This window comes from Doryrhamphus excisus, chromosome 18 (assembly GCF_030265055.1).
Source record: "Doryrhamphus excisus isolate RoL2022-K1 chromosome 18, RoL_Dexc_1.0, whole genome shotgun sequence".
Lineage (NCBI taxonomy): Eukaryota > Metazoa > Chordata > Actinopteri > Syngnathiformes > Syngnathidae > Doryrhamphus > Doryrhamphus excisus.
Window position 1 is genome coordinate 2,600,001 of NC_080483.1, and position 18,328 is coordinate 2,618,328.

An 18,328-nucleotide genomic window follows, 5' to 3' on the forward strand; every position below is an offset into this window, starting at 1 on the left:
CTAAGGGCTGGCCAGTAGAATAAATGCATAATGCACAGGAAATATTGTTACCGCCTCACCTTTTCCGAGACAAGCTTCTCCACCTCCTCCTGATGTTCGCAGGTGGCCTTGCGCAAAGCCTGCTGGGCCTCCAGCTGTGCTGCATTCAGGGTCTGACTCAGAGCTTGTTTCTCCTTATCAGCCTGGGCCAACACGCTCTCCACCTCAGCGCGAGCACGCCGTAGGTCAGCTGAAAATCACATTCAAGGAAAGAAAAATTTGTTCACTTCCTGCTTTCCATAATACAATTTAAGGTTTTTTTTGTTTGTTTGTTTTTTTAATAATGCACCTCGTACCGAAGTACAAGGTGATATGAGCATCCAATGCCATAATGGGTACCATAGTGCGTGTCAATATAGTGATATATATAGCACATCATGACTGGTTCAAGACTCTTCATCCTTGTATTTAGCAAACATCAACTGCTTGTATTGTTTCTTAAATTGAATTAATTTTCTTTTTTTTTTAAATTTTTTTTAAGGTTTTTAAATAAAATAAAAAAATAAAACAAAATGAAATAAAATGAAATAAAATTATTTTTTTAATTTTTTGTCACATATGTAATTTTATTTAATTGTATTCAATTGTATTTTTGTCACATACCAAAGTACAAGATGATATGAGCATCCAATGCCATAATGGGTACCATAGTGCGTGTCAATATAGTGATATATATAGCACATCATGACTGGTTCAAGACTCTTCATCCTTGTATTTAGCAAACATCAACTGCTTGTATTGTTTCTTGAATTGGCTCATCGTTGTGCATTGTTTGATTTCCTTACTCAATCCATTCCATAGTTTGATTCCACATAATGAAATGCTATGGCTAGCATAACGTAGTCCTAGCATAGAAGTGTTTCAAATGTACTTCTTCCCTGAGATCATATTTCTCCTCTCTTGTAGAGAAGTATTGGATGACATTTTTAGCTAATTGCTTATTTTTAGCCTTATGCGTTATTTTAGCTGTTTGAAGATGAACTATATCAGCAAGTTGAAGTATTTGTGATTTTAGAAATAAGGAGTTAGTATGTTCTCTGTAGGCGGCATTATGAATTATCCTTACTGACCTTTTTTGCAGTACATTTAGCCAGTGAAGATTGCTTTTATAGTTATTAGCCCATATTTCCACACAATAAGTAAGATATGGTAGAACCAGAGAGCAATAAAGAATGTGGAATTTTTGCATGGATGTGTGTGTGTGTGCAGCGAGGAGACCAGAGTTCAATTCCACCCTCGGACATTTTGGTGTGGAGTTTGCATGTTCTCCCCGTGCATGCGTGGGTTTTCTCCGGGTACTCCGGTTTCCTCCCACATTCCAAAAACATGCTAGGCTAATTAGCGACTCCAAATTGTCCATAGGTATGAATGTGAGTGTGAATGGTTGTTTGTCTATATGTGCCCTGTGATTGGCTGGCCACCAGTCCAGGGTGTACCCCGCCTCTCGCCTGAAGACAGCTGGGATAGGCTCCAGCACCCCTGCGACCCTCGTGAGGAAAAGCAGTAGAAAATGAATGAATGAATAAATAATAAAAGAATATATAGGGCTGCACGGTGGTCGAGTGGTGAGCGTGCAGACCTCACAGCTAGGAGACTCTAGTTCAATCCCACCCTCAAAAACATGCTAGGTTAATTAGCGACTCCAAATTATCCATAGGTATGAATGTGAGTGTGAATGGTTGTTTGTCTATATGTGCCCTGTGATTGGCTGGCCACCAGTCCAGGGTATACCGCGCCTCTCGCCCAAAGACAGCACCCCCCATGACCCTTGTGAGGAAAAGCGGTAGAAAATTAATGAATGTATGAATGAGTTAGTATGTTCTCTGTAGGCGGCATTATGAATTATCCTTACTGGCCTTTTTTGCAGTACATTTAGCGAGTAAAGATTGCTTTTATAGTTATTAGCCCATATTTCCACACAATAAGTAACTGTGATACAAAGTAAAAATTATTCAAATTCAGCTGTTTGAAGATGAACTATATCAGCAAGATGAAGTATTTGTGATTTTAGAAAGTGGAGAGTTTGGTCATCACCTCTTTTTGCCTCTCACGCACAAAAACATAAAATATATAAACAGGAAATACGTACATTGTTGGGGTTTATAAAAACATTTAAACACGTCTTTGTATAAAAACGCCACAGGCAACGACCCAAGTTTATATTCTAAATATTCCCAGCATCCCTTTCCCATTATTCACCTGTTGCCGTGTCATAGCGCACTATCAGTTTTTGGTTGTCTGACTCCAGCTGCTCCCTGCGGGACTCCACCTGAGCGAGTTGATGCTGCGCTTCAAACAAGCTGCTCTCCAAAGACTCGCGTTGAGACCTGCAGCAGTTTAAACCCAAACAATAAAAAAAAAAAAAGACAACATTAAGGGAAAATGATTCGTATGACGCCTGCAAAGACGCGCCTGTAAGCGGCCAGTTCCTCCGACAGCGTGCTGTTGTCTCTCTCGGACGCCGTCAGCTGAACGAGAAGTGATGCTTTGTCTCTCGCCAGTTCCGCGCGTCCGCGGCCGACCTCCTCCAAGGCCGCTTCGTTGCGCTGACCCTCTCCTCTGGCGAGACTTAACTCGGAACCCAAGGAGGACACCTCGGTACACAGCTGCCAAGCAGAGGAAACATGTCATTTTCTGTACTGCAAAAAAGGTCAGTAAGGATAATTCATAATGCCGCCTACAGAGAACATACTAACTCATTCATTCATTTTCTACTGCTTATCCTCACGAGAATCACAGGGGTGCTGGAGCCTATCCCAGCTGTCTTCGGGCGAGAGCTGGGTTACACCCTGGACTGGTGGCCAGCCAATCACAGGGCACATATAGACAAACAACCATTCACACTCACATTCATACCTATGGACAATTTGGAGTGGCTAATTAACTTAGCATGTTTTTGGAATGTGGGAGGAAACCGGAAAAAACCCACGCATGCACGGCGAGAACATGCAAACTCCGCACCAAAATGTCAGAGGGTGGAATTGAACTCGGGTCTCCTAGCTGTGAGGCCCGCGTGCTAACCACTCATGCACCGTACAGCCTAGGTCAAAATACGTACAAGAGAAAAAAAGTTATAATGTAAAGAGAATAAAGTCAAAATATTATCGGAATAAAGAGAAAAAAAGTAGTATTATGAGAATATATTTGTAAAATAATGAGAAAAAAATTAAGTAATTTTAGCATATTAAAGAAAAAACGATTCGCAAAAACGAAAGAATTTGCAGTAATTTTGCAAGTCAAAATTTAAAGTAAAAAAGTCAGAAATTGTAATATTATTAGGAAAAATACTGTAATTTTAATGTCATAAAGTAGAAATCTAAATGAAAGACAAAAAAACAATAAAGTTTTGCTTTATGGAAAATAATTTTCGCCCCGATATCAGCATAAAAATGCAATATCAGTTGATATCAGTATATGATTTTTTTTTCCTGATACCGATATAAAAAATGCTGAATACAACACATGCTATGAATACAACACAGATATGTCATGTTACACATATCGATATCAGCTGATATCTGTATCGGAAATTGAGAGTTGGTCAATATCGGCATAACGGCAAAATCGTACATCCCTAGTTACAATGTTACATGAAAAAAAAAATCCTAATTAATTACAAAATTAAAATTGAAACAAAAAACACTGTGGGACACTTTTATGGGAATAATAATAATAAAAATAATAAGAGAAAAAAGTTGCCTCTAACAAGAAAAAAGAGTGCAATTTTATGACAATAAAGTAGTAATATTATGAAAAAATATAATGTAATTTTAATAACATAGTGTTGAATATTATGGAAAAAATATTTTATTTTATTTAAGTCATAATATCATGAGAACGTAGGTTAGGTCAGCATGCTAGGTTTATTGGTGACTCAAAATTGTCTTTATACTTGCAATATTACTGTAAATTATTTCATTTTTGCGGTTCTTTTTCTTTAATATGCTAAAATTACTTTATTTTTTCTCATTATTTTACAAATATATTCTCATAAAACTACTTTTTTTTCGTTTTATTCCGATAATATTTTGACTTTATTCTCATTATATTATAACTTTTTTTCTCTTGTATATTTTGACCTAGGCTGTACGGTGCGAGAGTGGTTAGCACGCAGGGCTCACAGCTAGGAGACCCGAGTTCAATTCCACCCTCGGACATTTCTGTGCAGAGTTTGCATGTTCTCCCCGTGTATGCGTGGGTTTTCTACGGGTACTCCGGTTTCCTCCCACATTCCAAAAACATGCTAGGTTAATTAGTGACTCCAAATTGTCCATAGGTATGAATGTGAGTGTGAATGGTTGTTTGTCTATATGTGCCCTGTGATTGGCTGGCCACCAGTCCAATGTGTACCCCGCCTTTTGCCCGAAGGCAGCTGGGATAGGCTCCAGCATAGGCTCCAGCATACCCGCTGAGGATAAGTGGCATAGAAAATGGATGGAGTAGAACAATGAGAAGAAAACCAAAATATTATACTCATAATCATATTAAGTTATAGTTACTTGAATAAAGCTGAAAATTGTTTTTAAAAAATCCCCAAAAAACAGCAAAAACGGGGAAAAAACACTTAATGAGAATAAAGTAAAAATATTAAGAGAAAAACAATTTTAGATTATAATTATAAGCAGCTGGTGGCAAACCTCCTGAAGACCTACAAACTGAATGCTACTGAGGATTCCACCAGGACATTGCAGCTATGGAGATAAGGGAAAGTGGAATCCATCCATCAATTTTCCTCCGCTTATCCGGGTCCGGGTCACGGGGGCAGCAGTCTTAGTAGGGAAGTAGGGAAGACCAGACTTCCTAGACTTCCTAGACTTCCAGACTAGTGATATTACTTTCCAGTATGTGGCCCTCAGTGGAAAACTTTAGGACACCCCCGACCCGGATGAAGGTTCCTCGTAAAGAACTGGTACCTGCGTGACTCGCTCTTGCAGTTTCAGCCTCTCCGTCCGGAGACTCTGAAGCTCCGCCTCCATCCCCACGCGGCTCAGCTCCGTGTCCTGCAGGGCCTGGTGCAGCGTGATGCGGGCCGAGTCCAGCTCCAGCCGGTCCTGCTCCAAGCGCACCAGCTCGTCCCTGATGGTCAGCTTCTCCTGCTCGGCTTCGCGTTTCTGCGTGTGCAGCAGGGCCTTCTCCTCCTCCAGCTTTCAAAGAGCGGAATCATGACGTTCCCAGACAGGACAGGAAAGACGAGATGCAGATCAAGAAGATCCAGATTTACCCGCAGGATGTAGCTGTTGAGGTCAACTTTGTCTTGGGACAGCGCCTCATTCATGGTAGCCATTTTGGCGAGGGTGTCCCTGAGAGCCGCATCCTCGGACTGGAGCTTGTTGACCAGTAGAGAGAGTTCTGCGTTACTGTTCTCAGTCTGGGGGGGGGCAAATAATGAGGGTCAAAATAAAGCTCACAATGAAGTTCACGGTAACTTCACTGACTCATCTTCTTACCCGAGTGAGTGCTTCAGAGAGTTGGGATTTTTCCCTCTCCAGCAGCTGCCTCTCAATCTCCCCCTGCTGGTGAGTCTCCCTCACTGCAGACAGCTCGCCACGCTGGGCTGAGGCTCGGTTCTCGCTCTGGTCCCATTGCTTCTGACTACCACACATAACGCGGAGTTGAGCGTTTTCATGCATGGGAGCTTCTTTATGTGTCCAGGTGACCTCTAAGTCAGGGGTGGGCAAACTTTTTGACTCGCGGGCCGCATTTCCGGGGGGGGGGGGGGGGGGGGGGGGGCAGACTATATATTTTACACCAGGGGTGGGCAAACTTTTTGACTCATGGGCCGCATTGAGTTAACAAAATTGTGCGGGGGGCCAGAACATATATTTAACACACATGATTTTACGCTTATAATTTTAATGATTTTAATAATTTTAATGATTTTAATAATTTTAATAATTTTAATGATTTTTAATATATTTAAATATTTATTAATGATTTATTAATGATTTTTTAATAATTTTTAATAATTTTTAATAATTTTTAATAATTTTTAATAATTTTTAATAATTTCTAATAATTTTTAATAATTTTTAATAATTTTACGCCTTGAATTATTTGTCTAATTTTAATTGTCATACTATCAGCTATATGGTCTTGTTTCCTTTTTTCAGGAGCACTTTAAACATCAGACTACATCAAACTAGGATTTATTTTTTTATTTTTTTTTACTGAATAAGACATCCGACTTGAAAGTCATGTTGCCAGCTGGTATGTTTGAAAGTTGAAATACTTAAAAGCAACTGGCGGGCCGGATTCAAACGTTTGGTGGGCCGCATGTGGCCCCCGGGCCGCAGTTTGCCCACCCCTGTTTTACACGTAACAGTCCACCTGGTATTATTGTATCTGTAAAATTGTCATGCAATCTGCTATTATTATTTATTGTTTTATATTTATATTTAAATATTTTAAAAATAATAAAATATTATGATAATTAAAATAAAATTAAAATAATAATTATATTATTATTATGTAAAATATGCAAATAACAATATTATTATATATAATTAATATAATAATTAGCATTAATATAATAAATATAATAATCATAATAGTTATAATAATAATATAATAATAATTATTATTTTAATTTTTATTATTATTATGTGCTTGTGTCTCTTTTTTCAGGAGCACTTTGTAAACAACAGACCATGTCAAACAACGAAATTGATACAACCATCAAAAGGTTGGCTCAGGCCATGATGCCAGGTTGTATGTTGAGTTTAAATTAAATACTTTTGAAAGATTGGGCGGGCCGTATTCAAACACTTGGCGGGCCGGATGTGGCCCCCGGGCCGTAGTTTGCCCACCCCTGCTCTAAGTTGACACCATCATCAGCCTACTTACATCCGATGAACTTCGGCCTTGGCTCGGTCCTTCTCCTGAATGGCGGCCTCCTTCTCCTCCCTCTGGTGGTCCTTCTCCCGCTGCATAGACGTCAGAGCCAGCTGTAGCTTCTCACAGTCCATGCGAAGGGTCTGCTTGCTGCTCTGTGCTGCCTGCACGCTCTTCTCCAGGCTCACTTTGTCACTGCAATGAGAACGTGGAGGAACACCAGGAGGGAAGAGATTTAGTAAAATAAATGGAAATTAAATTAAATTAAATATTTTCAAAATGAAATAATATATATGAATTAAGTAAAATAAAAATATATAAAATAAATACATTTAAATAACATAAAATACTTGTAAATACATTTATTTAAATAAAACATATATTTTAAATTAAATAAATAAACAAAACATTTTACAAAATAGAAAATATAATAAAATAAATTTTAATAAAATGCAATTAAAGAAATACATTTTAATAAATGGAAAAGATGTGAAAATTAATTAATTAATTAATTTTCATACATTTTACAAAATATAAATACAAATACATATCAATGGAAAAAAATGAAAATCTAATGAAATAAATACATTTTAATCAAATCAATGTAAATAAAATAATGTAAATAAATACAAATAAAATAATGTAAATACAAATGAAACAATGTAAATAAATGTATATCAAATACATTTAAATGAAGAAAATTAATATACATTATGTATATATATACACACATATATATATTATATATATATACTTATATATGAATGATAAATGTATATTAAATACATTTAAATGAATTTATGTATATATATATATATGGATGTATATATATATTATGTATATATAGTTATATATAAATGATAAATGTATATCAAATACATTTAAATGAAGATAATTAATATATATTATGTATATATACGTATGTATATATACGCGTATATATATATATATATATATATATATATATATATATATATATATATATATATATATATATATATATATATATATATATATATATATATATATAAATTAAATGCTGCAGATGAACGGCAAATTTTTGTATAAATCTACAATTTTTATATACAATTTTATATATTTTTTGTCCAATAAAAAAACAGTTAAATATAAATAAAAACACTGATTCTCATCTACATGTCACAGGAACAACATTGGGATATAAAATAATCAACTGATGACACAAAATGTAAAACTCCCACTCTTAAAGAGAAACATTTACGGTGACACGCATAAGGAAGTGTGCACCAGCGAGTTCAATTCCAACCGAAACGGAGGTAGTAAGAAACAAAATGTGTCAACCTGGCCAGCGTGTCTCTCTCCTGCCGCAAGCGATCTCGTTCTCGCTGCGTGGTTTCTCTGTCCCGCTGGGCGGCATCCCGCTCTCTCTGCAGCGTCTCATTGCATTGGTCTGCTTCTCTTTTGGCTGAATCGGCCTCGGCGAGCTGCTTGCGTAACTGCTGTATGGAGGACTGGGCGGACAGCAGACGCCCCCGAGCGTCCTGTAACAAGACACACGTCACAACATGATATACAAGCCAATGATAATAATAATAAGCGTCAAAATACTGATTAAAATACTCATTCATTCATTCATTCATTTTCTACCGCTTTTTCCTCACGAGGGTCGCGGGGGTGCTGGAGCCTATCCCAGCTGCCTTCGGGCGAGAGGCGGGGTACACCCTGGACTGGTCGCCAGCCAATCACAGGGCACATATAGACAAACAACCATTCACACTCACATTCATACCTATGGACAATTTGGAGTCGCCAATTAACCTAGCATGTTTTTGGAATGTGGGAGGAAACCGGAGTACCCGGAGAAAACCCACGCATGCACGGGGAGAACATGCAAACTCCACACAGAGATGGCCGAGGGTGGGCAAAGACAAAATAAGAAGCTAAAAAGTTACCACTTCCACACAAAATAGGAGGAGAACTCATTCATTCATTCATTTTCTACCGCTTATCCTCACGAGGGTCGCGGGGGTGCTGGAGCCTATCCCAGCTGTCTTCGGGCGAGAGGCGGGGTACACCCTGGACTGGTCGCCAGCCAATCACAGGGCACATATAGACAAACAACCATTCACACTCACATTCATACCTATGGACAATTTGGAGTCGCCAATTAACCTAGCATGTTTTTGGAATGTGGGAGGAAACCGGAGTTGATTAAAATACTGATTATTTATATTATTTGATATTAAATGTGATTTTTTAAATTATTGTTTATTTATTTATTTATTTGTTTGATTCATACAGCTCTTACAGTGTACATGTGTACCTAATGTTGTGGCCAGTGAGTGTATGCCGCCACGTCACCTGCAGCTGAAGTGTCTTGTTTGTGACTGCCGACCGTAGCGCTGAGAGGGTTGCCTCAGGGAGCGCAGACAATGAGGTGGGCCTCGAGGGGGAGGATGACCTCCTCGGAGCAGCGCTAGGGGATGAGCTGTGGATGAAGGTCAGCAGCGGCGCCGCAGAGTTGTCCTGGTCTGCCTCGGATGACGACTCTGCGTCTGACAATACCGTCTTAAACATAAACAGCATAGATAGGCTTTATTATAATAGTGTCATCATGTTTTAGCCTTGGCTAATACGTTCTAATATGTTTTGCTGGACAAAATGTATCCGTGTGGGTTCACCTGCGCTATGTCCCGCAGTGTGTCCAATAGCGTCTCAGTGTGAGCTCTCATCAGCTGCATTTCGCTCCCGTCATTGCTGCTCTGCTCCTGATGGCAAAAAAAAAACACACTGAGACAAAAGATGCTGTATGGTATCATGTACCCAGAAAAAATTATTACGTTTGATTCATGTTCATGTTAAAGGTTAAATGACTGTTAATAGTTATCCTCCCTATCCGTGTGGAAGTGGTAAGTTTTTGGCTATTTAAGTTTAAAAGAAATAACTTGGAGGCTACCGTTTAGGTCGCTAGCTCTCTAGTTTGCGAGTTAGCATGTGTCTCAAGACCAGGGGTCTCAAGACACTAGTTTGAGGTCCCCGCCTTGATATGAAAGTTTAATGTTAGTGCGGCCCGCGCAAGTTTGATATGGATGCTGTATGGTATCATGTACCCAGAAAAAATTATTACGTTTGATTCATGTTCATGTTAAAGGTTAAATAACTGTTAATAGTTAGCCTCCCTATCCGTGTGGAAGTGGTAAGTTTTTGGCTATTTAAGTTGAAAGGAAATAACTTGAAGGCTACCGTTTAGGTCGCTAGCTCTCTAGTTTGCGAGTTAGCATGTGTCTCAAGACCCTGCGGTTGCGCAATATGTTGTAAATAAAAAGAGTATAAATGTGACTATAGTCGTGTTTTGTCATGTCTACAGGGCTCTAATAATGCTTTGTTCATTTTAATCTGAAAAAATTAATTTGTTTACCCACCAACTATATGTGTTTTTTTAAGTTTTTACTATTTGCCATTTATTATTATTATATTTATTTATTTATTACTGATTGATTGATTTTCTTTATTATTGATTTGTTTATTTATTTTGTAGAAAATTGGAACCAAAGCGAAGTTTTTTTTACATTTTTTTGTTTTTAATAAATGTTTTTTTTTTATTATTATTTTTTTAAAACAAATTTTGTTTTTTAATAAATGCATTTTTTGGGTTTTTTTTTTTGGAAAACCTGATGCGGCCCAGTCTCACCCAGACCCGAGCTCCAGTGGCCCCCAAGTAAATTGAATTTGAGACCCCTGTTCTAAATGAACCAATATCAGCAACCACGATTCATAATACGAATCAAATCGTTATTAAAACAAATCATTAGGAATCCTACTTTGTGGAAATTCACTGACGAATCTGAAACCAATTAACTGTGATGAACAACGGATTACTGGATATATAATTAGATGTGTGATTGACTTCTCACCTCCAGCCTCCTGGTCAGGACCACAAGTCCTCGTTCTTTCTCCTCAATTTTGTCCTTGAGTCTTTCTGCCTCCCGGACCGAGTCAGACAGCCTGTTGGTGTGGACCTTTGAGATGAATGACTAGTCCTCCACCTTTGAGGATGCTGCAGAGCAGGCGTCTCACCTGACGTTGAGCTCGCTTCTCTCTGCGTCAGTTCTGGCCTGAAAGCTCATCATCTCAGCCACACGTTCTCTGAGTTGCTGCTCCAGTTGGACCCGCAGAGCCTTCTCGCGCTCCAGGGCCAGCGTAGCGCCTCCGTCTCGATTGTGCAGCGTCGCGCACAGAGACGTGCATGACACCTGAGCGGAGTGCGACGCTCGGGCCAGGTCGTTGCGCATGTCTGACAAGTCTCTGTGGGCGGAAAGGACGTGACGTGATTGGAGAGGCTGACATTTACACAACATGAGCTAATGAACTATGCATCCATGATGTGGCCCGCAGGACACTAGTTTGAAAAAATTATGACGTTTGATTCATGTTCATGTTAAAGGTTAAATAACTGTTAATAGTTATCCTCCCTATCCGTGTGGAAGTGGTAAGTTTTTGGCTATTTAAGTTGAAAGGAAACAACTTGAAGGCTACCGTTTAGGTCGCTAGCTCTCTAGTTTGCGAGTTAGCATGTGTCTCAAGACCCTGCAGTTGCGCAATATGTTGTAAATAAAAAGAGTATAAATGTGACTATAGTCGTGTTTTGTCATGTCTACAGGGCTCTAATAATGCTTTGTTCATTTTAATCTGAAAAAAATCATTTGTCTACCCACCAACTATATGTGCTTTCTTAAGTTTTTATTATTTGCTGTTTCATTATTACAGTAAACCTCGGATATATCGGACTCGGATAAATCGGAAATTCGCTCACAACGCACAGATAAAAAAGAAGCGATTTTTCTGTAATGCATTTCCAATAAAAATTCATTGCATATATCGGATTTTTTATAACGGATTTCGCCTATTTCGGACAAAATCTCCAGTCCCGTTCCAATGCATTTCCATGAAATTTCCCTCGCATATATCGGATGGCCGCATCGTGGCGCTCCGATTCGCCGAATCGTGACAGGCCGCTATACGACGTCATTTGCAGCGTTTGCAGCGTTGCCTGCGCGTCCAGGTACATTGGAAACATAGTCAAGGAAGTGCCTTTTTATAACGGATAAAATCCCATTTACGCATATACCGGATATAAATCCCATATATGCGTAAAACGGACATTTTCCGGTATACGCATATAACGGATTTCGCTTATATCGGACAAAATTATTATTATTATTATTATTCTTGATTTGTTTATTTATTTGGCGGCACGGCGGTCTGGTGGTTAGTGCGCAGACCTCACAGCTAGGAGACCAGGGTTCGGTCCCCGCCCTCGGCCATCTCTGTGTGGAGTTTGCATGTTCTCCCCGTGCATGCGTGGGTTTTCTCCGGGTACTCCGGTTTCCTCCCACATTCCAAAAACATGCTAGGTTAATTGGCCCCTCCAAATTGTCCATAGGTATGAATGTGAGTGTGAATGGTTGTTTGTCTATATGTGCCCTGTGATTGGCTGGCGACCAGTCCAGGGTGTACCCCGCCTCTCGCCCGAAGACAGCTGGGATAGGCTCCAGCACCCCCCGCGACCCTCGTGAGGAAAAAGCGGTAGAAAATGAATGAATGAATGAATGTTTATTTATTTTTCATCTTATTTTGTGTAGAAAAATAAAAATTAAGATATTTGAGAACAGTGGAATTTTTTATCAGAGCTTTTCTTGTAGAAAATTGGAACCAAAGCACTGAAAAAATTTGTATATTTTTCTGATTTTAATAAATGCGTTTTTTTTTTTTGTGGAAAATCTGATGCGGCCCAGCCTTGCCCAGACCCTAGCTCCAGTGGCCCCCAGGTAAATTGAGTTTGAGACCCCTGCTTTAGTGCATCCAAAGTTCTGCAGTACCTTTCAGTGGCACTCTTAAGCTCACAGATGTGCCGACGGAAGCCAACCACTTGTCGCCACAGAGTGAGAAGACGACTGTGCTCGCTGCTAAAGTAGCTATGGAAAGACTGAGAGGACAATCACAGATGAATCCATGGCTTATCTGTTTTTTTTTTTTGATAAGCATCCATTGTGTGGCACCTCTTCCTCTCTCCTCCAGTCCGACTCCTTCTGCTCCAGCTCTTCTCGGGCTCTGGTCCAGTCAGCAGTGAGCCTGCGGAGGTCCTGGCTCAGAGCCTCGTTAGCCAAACCGGCCTGCTCCAGCTGCTCCCTCAGCATGGAGTTCACCGCAGACAAACTGCTACTCCTGAAAACAGAAGAACATAATACATGAGATACATGTATTGTTATTGAAGTGGGTTTCAAATCAACACCTACCTTTGTTGCTCTTCTTCTAGACGGATTAAAGCATCCTCCAGGTTGCTGCTCGATTCGTCTGCATGCCGACCATTTGATGCTTCGCTGGAATCCTGATAGGGAAACATGATTCGACTTGAACTTCTTCTCTCATCTTGTACTCTTGTTGATGGCTACTGTTTGGGTTCCGCTGCTTACACTCAGCCTGGGTTTCTCAAACTCTGACGACTTCTGCTGCAGCATCTGCTCCAGATCTCCACACCTCTTTTTGTACTGCAGCACCTAAAGAAACACTCAGCTTAATATACGACAGGTCTCAAACACGCGGCCCGCGGGCCAAATGTGGCCCGCAGGACACTAGTTTGAGGCCCCCCGCCTTGATATGAAAGTTTAATGTTTGATATGGATGCTGTATGGTATCATGTACCCAGAAAAAATTATTACGTTTGATTCATGTTCATGTTAAAGGTTAAATAACTGTTAATAGTTATCCTCCCTATCCGTGTGGAAGTGGTACGTTTTTGGCTATTTAAGTGTAAAGGAAATAACTTGAAGGCTACCGTTTAGGTAGCTAGCTCTCTAGTTTGCGAGTTAGCATGTGTCTCAAGAACAGGGGTCTCAAACAGGCAGCCCGCGGGCCAAATGTGGCCCGCAGGACACTAGTTTGAGGCCCCCGCCTTGATATGAAAGTTTAATGTTAGTGCGGCCCGCGCAAGTTTGATATGGATGCTGTATGGTATCATGTACCCAGAAAAAATTATTACGTTTGATTCATGTTCATGTTAAAGGTTAAATAACTGTTAATAGTTATCCTCCCTATCTGTGTGGAAGTGGTAAGTTTTTGGCTATTTAAGTGTAAAGGAAATAACTTGAAGGCTACCGTTTAGGTAGCTAGCTCTCTAGTTTGCGAGTTAGCATGTGTCTCAAGACCAGGGGTCTCAAACACGGAGGACACTAGTTTGAGGCCCCTGCCTTGATATGAAAGTTTAATGTTAGTGCGGCCCGCGCAAGTTTGATATGGATGCTGTATGGTATCATGTACCCAGAAAAAATTATTACGTTTGATTCATGTTCATGTTAAAGGTTAAATAACTGTTAATAGTTATCCTCCCTATCCGTGTGGAAGTGGTAAGTTTTTGGCTATTTAAGTTGAAAGGAAATAACTTGAAGACTACCCTTTAGGTCGCTAGCTCTCTAGTTTGCGAGTTAGCATGTGTCTCAAGAACAGGGGTCTCAAACAGGCAGCCCGCGGGACAAATGTGGCCCGCAAGACACTAGTTTGAGGCCCCCGCCTTGATATGAAAGTTTAATGTTTGATATGGATGCTGTATGGTATCATGTACCCAGAAAAAATTATTACGTTTGATTCATGTTCATGTTAAAGGTTAAATAACTGTTAATAGTTATCCTCCCTATCTGTGTGGAAGTGGTAAGTTTTTGGCTATTTAAGTTTAAAGGAAATAACTTGGAGGCTACCATTTAGGTCGCTAGCTCCAGTGGCCCCCAAGTAAATTGAGACCCCTGACATAGAGCATCACCCCAAAAAAATAAAATAACAGGTTTTTATACAAACCTTAGCCTGCAACTTCTGCACTAGCTGCGCCTGCCTCTGCTGGCCTTCCTGATAGGCAGTCAGCTTCCTCTTGTAGGCCGCCTGCTCCTCATCCAGCCGCCTGCGGAGATCCACGTTCTGCTGAGCCAGGCTACGAGACTCCGGGGAATCACGGTCGCCATCTCCCGAGTCGAAACGTAGGGTCTGCTCCAACTGTATACAGTATCATAAGGAGGCTTTAGCGTCAAAATAGTATTTCCTGTGATGTCTGGTATTAGCTAGCACATACTAACTCATATACATATAGACAAATATACACATATATACACATATAGACAACCATTCACACTCATACTCATATTCATACCTATGACTATTTGGAGTCGCTAATTAACCTAGCATGTTTTTGAGGGTGGGATTGAACTAGAGTCTCCTAGCTGTGAGGTCTGCACGCTCACCACTCATCCACCGTGCAGCCCTATATATTCTTTTATTATTTACGCATTCATTCATTCATTTTCTACCGCTTTTCCTCACGAGGGTCGCAGGGGTGCTGGAGCCTATCCCAGCTGTCTTCGGGCGAGAGGCGGGGTACACCCTGGACTGGTGGCCAGCCAATCACAGGGCACATATAGACAAACAACCATTCACACTCACATTCATACCTATGGACAATTTGGAGTTGCTAATTAACCTAGCATGTTTTTGGAATGTGGGAGGAAACCGGAGTACCCGGAGAAAACCCACGCATGCACGGGGAGAACATGCAAACTCCACACAGAGATGGAACACGGAGATTGGAATTGAACCTTGGTCTCCTAGCTGTGAGGTCTGCGCGTTAACCACTAGACCACCGTGCCGCCGAGTAACATACTAGTTACTAGATACTAGTAACATACTATGGACAATTTGGAGTTGTTAATTAACCTAGCATGTTTTTGAAGGTGTGGCGGCACGGCGGTCGAGTGGTTAGCGCGCAGACCTCACAGCTAGGAGGAACAGGGTTCAATTCCACCCTCGGCCATCTCTGTGTGGAGTTTGCATGTTCTCCCCGTGCATGCGTGGGTTTTCTCCGGGTACTCCGGTTTCCTCCCACATTCCAAAAACATGCTAGGTTAATTAGCGACTCCAAATTGTCCATAGGTATGAATGTGAGTGTGAATGGTTGTTTGTCTATATGTGCCCTGTGATTGGCTGGCCACCAGTCCAGGGTGTAACCCCGCCTCTCGCCCAAAGACAGCTGGGATAGGCTCCAGCACCCTCGGCGACCTTCGTGAGGAAAAGCGGTAGAAAATGAATGAATGAAAGCAAAACTTTATTAATTGTTTTTTTGTCTTTCTTTTAGATTTCTACTTTATGACATTAAAATTACAGTATTTTTCCTCATAATATTACAATTTCTGACTTTTTGGACTTTATACTTGCAAAATTACTGCAAATTATTTCGTTTTTTTTTCTTGAATATGCTAAAATTACTTATTTCTTCCTCATTATTTTACAAATATATTCTCATAAAACTACTTTTCTGTACCCCGCCTCTCGCCCAAAAACAGCTGGGATAGGCTCCAGCACCCCCGCGACCCTCGTGAGGAAAAGCGGTAGAAAATGAATGAATGAATGAATGAAAGCAAAACTTTATGAATTGTTTTTTTGTCTTTCTTTTAGATTTCTACTTTATGACATTAAAATTACAGTATTTTTCCTCATAATATTACAATTTCTGACTTTTTTGACTTTATACTTGCAAAATTACTGCAATTTATTTCGTTTTTTTTCTTGAATATGCTAAAATTACTTTATTTTTTCTAATTATTTTACAAATATATTCTCATAAAACTACTTTTCTGTACCCCGCCTCTTGCCCAAAGACAGCTGGGATAGGCTCCAGCACCCTCCGCGACCTTCGTGAGGAAAAGCGGTAGAAAATGAATGAATGAATGAAAGCAAAACTTTATTAATTGTTTTTTTGTCTTTCTTTTATGACATTAATATTACAGTATTTTTCCTCATAATATTACAATTTCTGACTTTTTTGTCTTTATACTTGCAAAATTACTGCAAATTATTTCGTTTTTACGTTTTTTTTCTTGAATATGCTAAAAATACTTTATTTTTTCTCATTATTTTACAAATATATTCTCATAAAACTACTTTTCTGTACCCCGCCTCTCGCCCAAAGACAGCTGGGATAGGCTCCAGCACCCTCACCTTCGTGAGGAAAAGCGGTACAAAATGAATGAATGAATGAAAGCAAAACTTTTTTTGTCTTTCTTTTAGATTTCTACTTTATGACATTAAAATTACAGAATTTTTCCTCATAATATTACAATTTCTGACTTTTTTACTTTAAATTTTGACTTTATACTTGCAAAATTACTGCAAATTATTTCGTTTTTACGGTTCTTTTTCTTTAATATGCTAAAATTACTTTATTTTTTCTCATTATTTTACAAATATATTCTCATAAAACTACTTTTCTGTACCCCACCTCTCGCCCAAAGACAGCTGGGATAGGCTCCAGCACCCCCCACGACCCTCATGATGAAAGAACTGTAGAAAATGAATGAATGAATTTTCTTGAAATAATGTCGACAATAATATTGTTTATTTGGAATAATTTGTAGGACAATTATCGTCCAGCAAAATGTGTTATTGCTATTGATTGACACGGTCAGATTTGGTTTGTTATTGTAGTTTTTAGTTATGTTGAATTTTACAGCCATTTGTAATATTTTGGCCGTTTGTTGCACCTAAATAAGGAGTCCAAGATACGGCAAACTAAACTAAGAGTAAAGTTATTGTTTATTGAATTAATACCTCTGTGACAATGTCAACAAAAACATCTTTGCAAAAGCGCATGTGAATGACTTGATTAGCATTTTCCTAAAGACGTGTTTTGTGTTTGGGAATATAGCCGGAATTCTCCCTGGTGATGTTTAACTCCACACTGGATGTCGTAGCCCCTCCCACTTAGAGACCCTCATCTAAATGACGCCCCATTGAAGCCCCTGTTTGGAGTCGCCTGGGGCAACAGATGCCATGGCAACATTCCACTTCAGATCATTCCAGACCCAATCACCTGGGAGACCAGTAAATCTCAGACAAAGAGCCAAAAATACCCAATGCCGCATTTATATTTCTTAATGTTATTTTCACATCATGGAGCTTTTTAGGTCTTACCCGCTCGCTGATTGCGCCGTACTTGATGGCGAGCTCATCTCGATCTGCTCTGCTGTGCGCCAGCAAGTCCTCCAGCTTGGCGAGCTCTCCCTGTAGAACTCGGTTCTCCTCCTGGAGTGACATGAGTGAAGACATTGCTTCCGGAGCTGAAAAAAAAACGACGAAAAAGAGCGTTAAATAAAAATTATTTTAACAATTTATTTAACGGGGGCGGCACGGTGGTCTAGGGGTTAGCGCACAGACCTCACAGCTAGGAGACCAGGGTTCAATCCCACCCTCGGGCATCTCTGTGTGGAGTTTGCATGTTCTCCCCGTGCATGCGTGGGTTTTCTCCGGGTATTCCGGTTTCCTCCCACATTCCAAAAACATGCTAGGTTAATTGGCGACTCCAAATTGTCCATAGGTATGAATGTGAGTGTGAATGGTTGTTTGTCTATATGTGCCCTGTGATTGGCTGGCCACCAGTCCAGGG

General features: G+C 39.9%; 1 protein-coding gene across 2 annotated transcripts in view; it reads right to left on the reverse strand.

The window, feature by feature from the left end:
* Positions 1–18,328, reverse strand: part of LOC131106011 (rootletin-like) — a 45,075-nt gene that overhangs the window by 21,723 nt on the left and 5,024 nt on the right. For both annotated transcript variants that reach the window (XM_058054647.1, XM_058054648.1), the window contains 18 exons: positions 17,857–18,002; positions 14,698–14,889; positions 13,323–13,406; positions 13,146–13,237; positions 12,909–13,074; positions 12,729–12,835; positions 10,927–11,154; positions 10,764–10,854; positions 9,531–9,617; positions 9,211–9,417; positions 8,191–8,390; positions 6,883–7,065; positions 5,487–5,631; positions 5,261–5,407; positions 4,953–5,183; positions 2,452–2,645; positions 2,239–2,366; positions 60–229 (listed from right to left, as the gene is read on the reverse strand). In XM_058054647.1, coding sequence (XP_057910630.1) covers positions 60–229; positions 2,239–2,366; positions 2,452–2,645; positions 4,953–5,183; positions 5,261–5,407; positions 5,487–5,631; positions 6,883–7,065; positions 8,191–8,390; positions 9,211–9,417; positions 9,531–9,617; positions 10,764–10,854; positions 10,927–11,154; positions 12,729–12,835; positions 12,909–13,074; positions 13,146–13,237; positions 13,323–13,406; positions 14,698–14,889; positions 17,857–18,002 — 2,798 coding nt within the window. The remainder of the gene's footprint in view (positions 1–59; positions 230–2,238; positions 2,367–2,451; positions 2,646–4,952; positions 5,184–5,260; positions 5,408–5,486; positions 5,632–6,882; positions 7,066–8,190; positions 8,391–9,210; positions 9,418–9,530; positions 9,618–10,763; positions 10,855–10,926; positions 11,155–12,728; positions 12,836–12,908; positions 13,075–13,145; positions 13,238–13,322; positions 13,407–14,697; positions 14,890–17,856; positions 18,003–18,328) is intronic.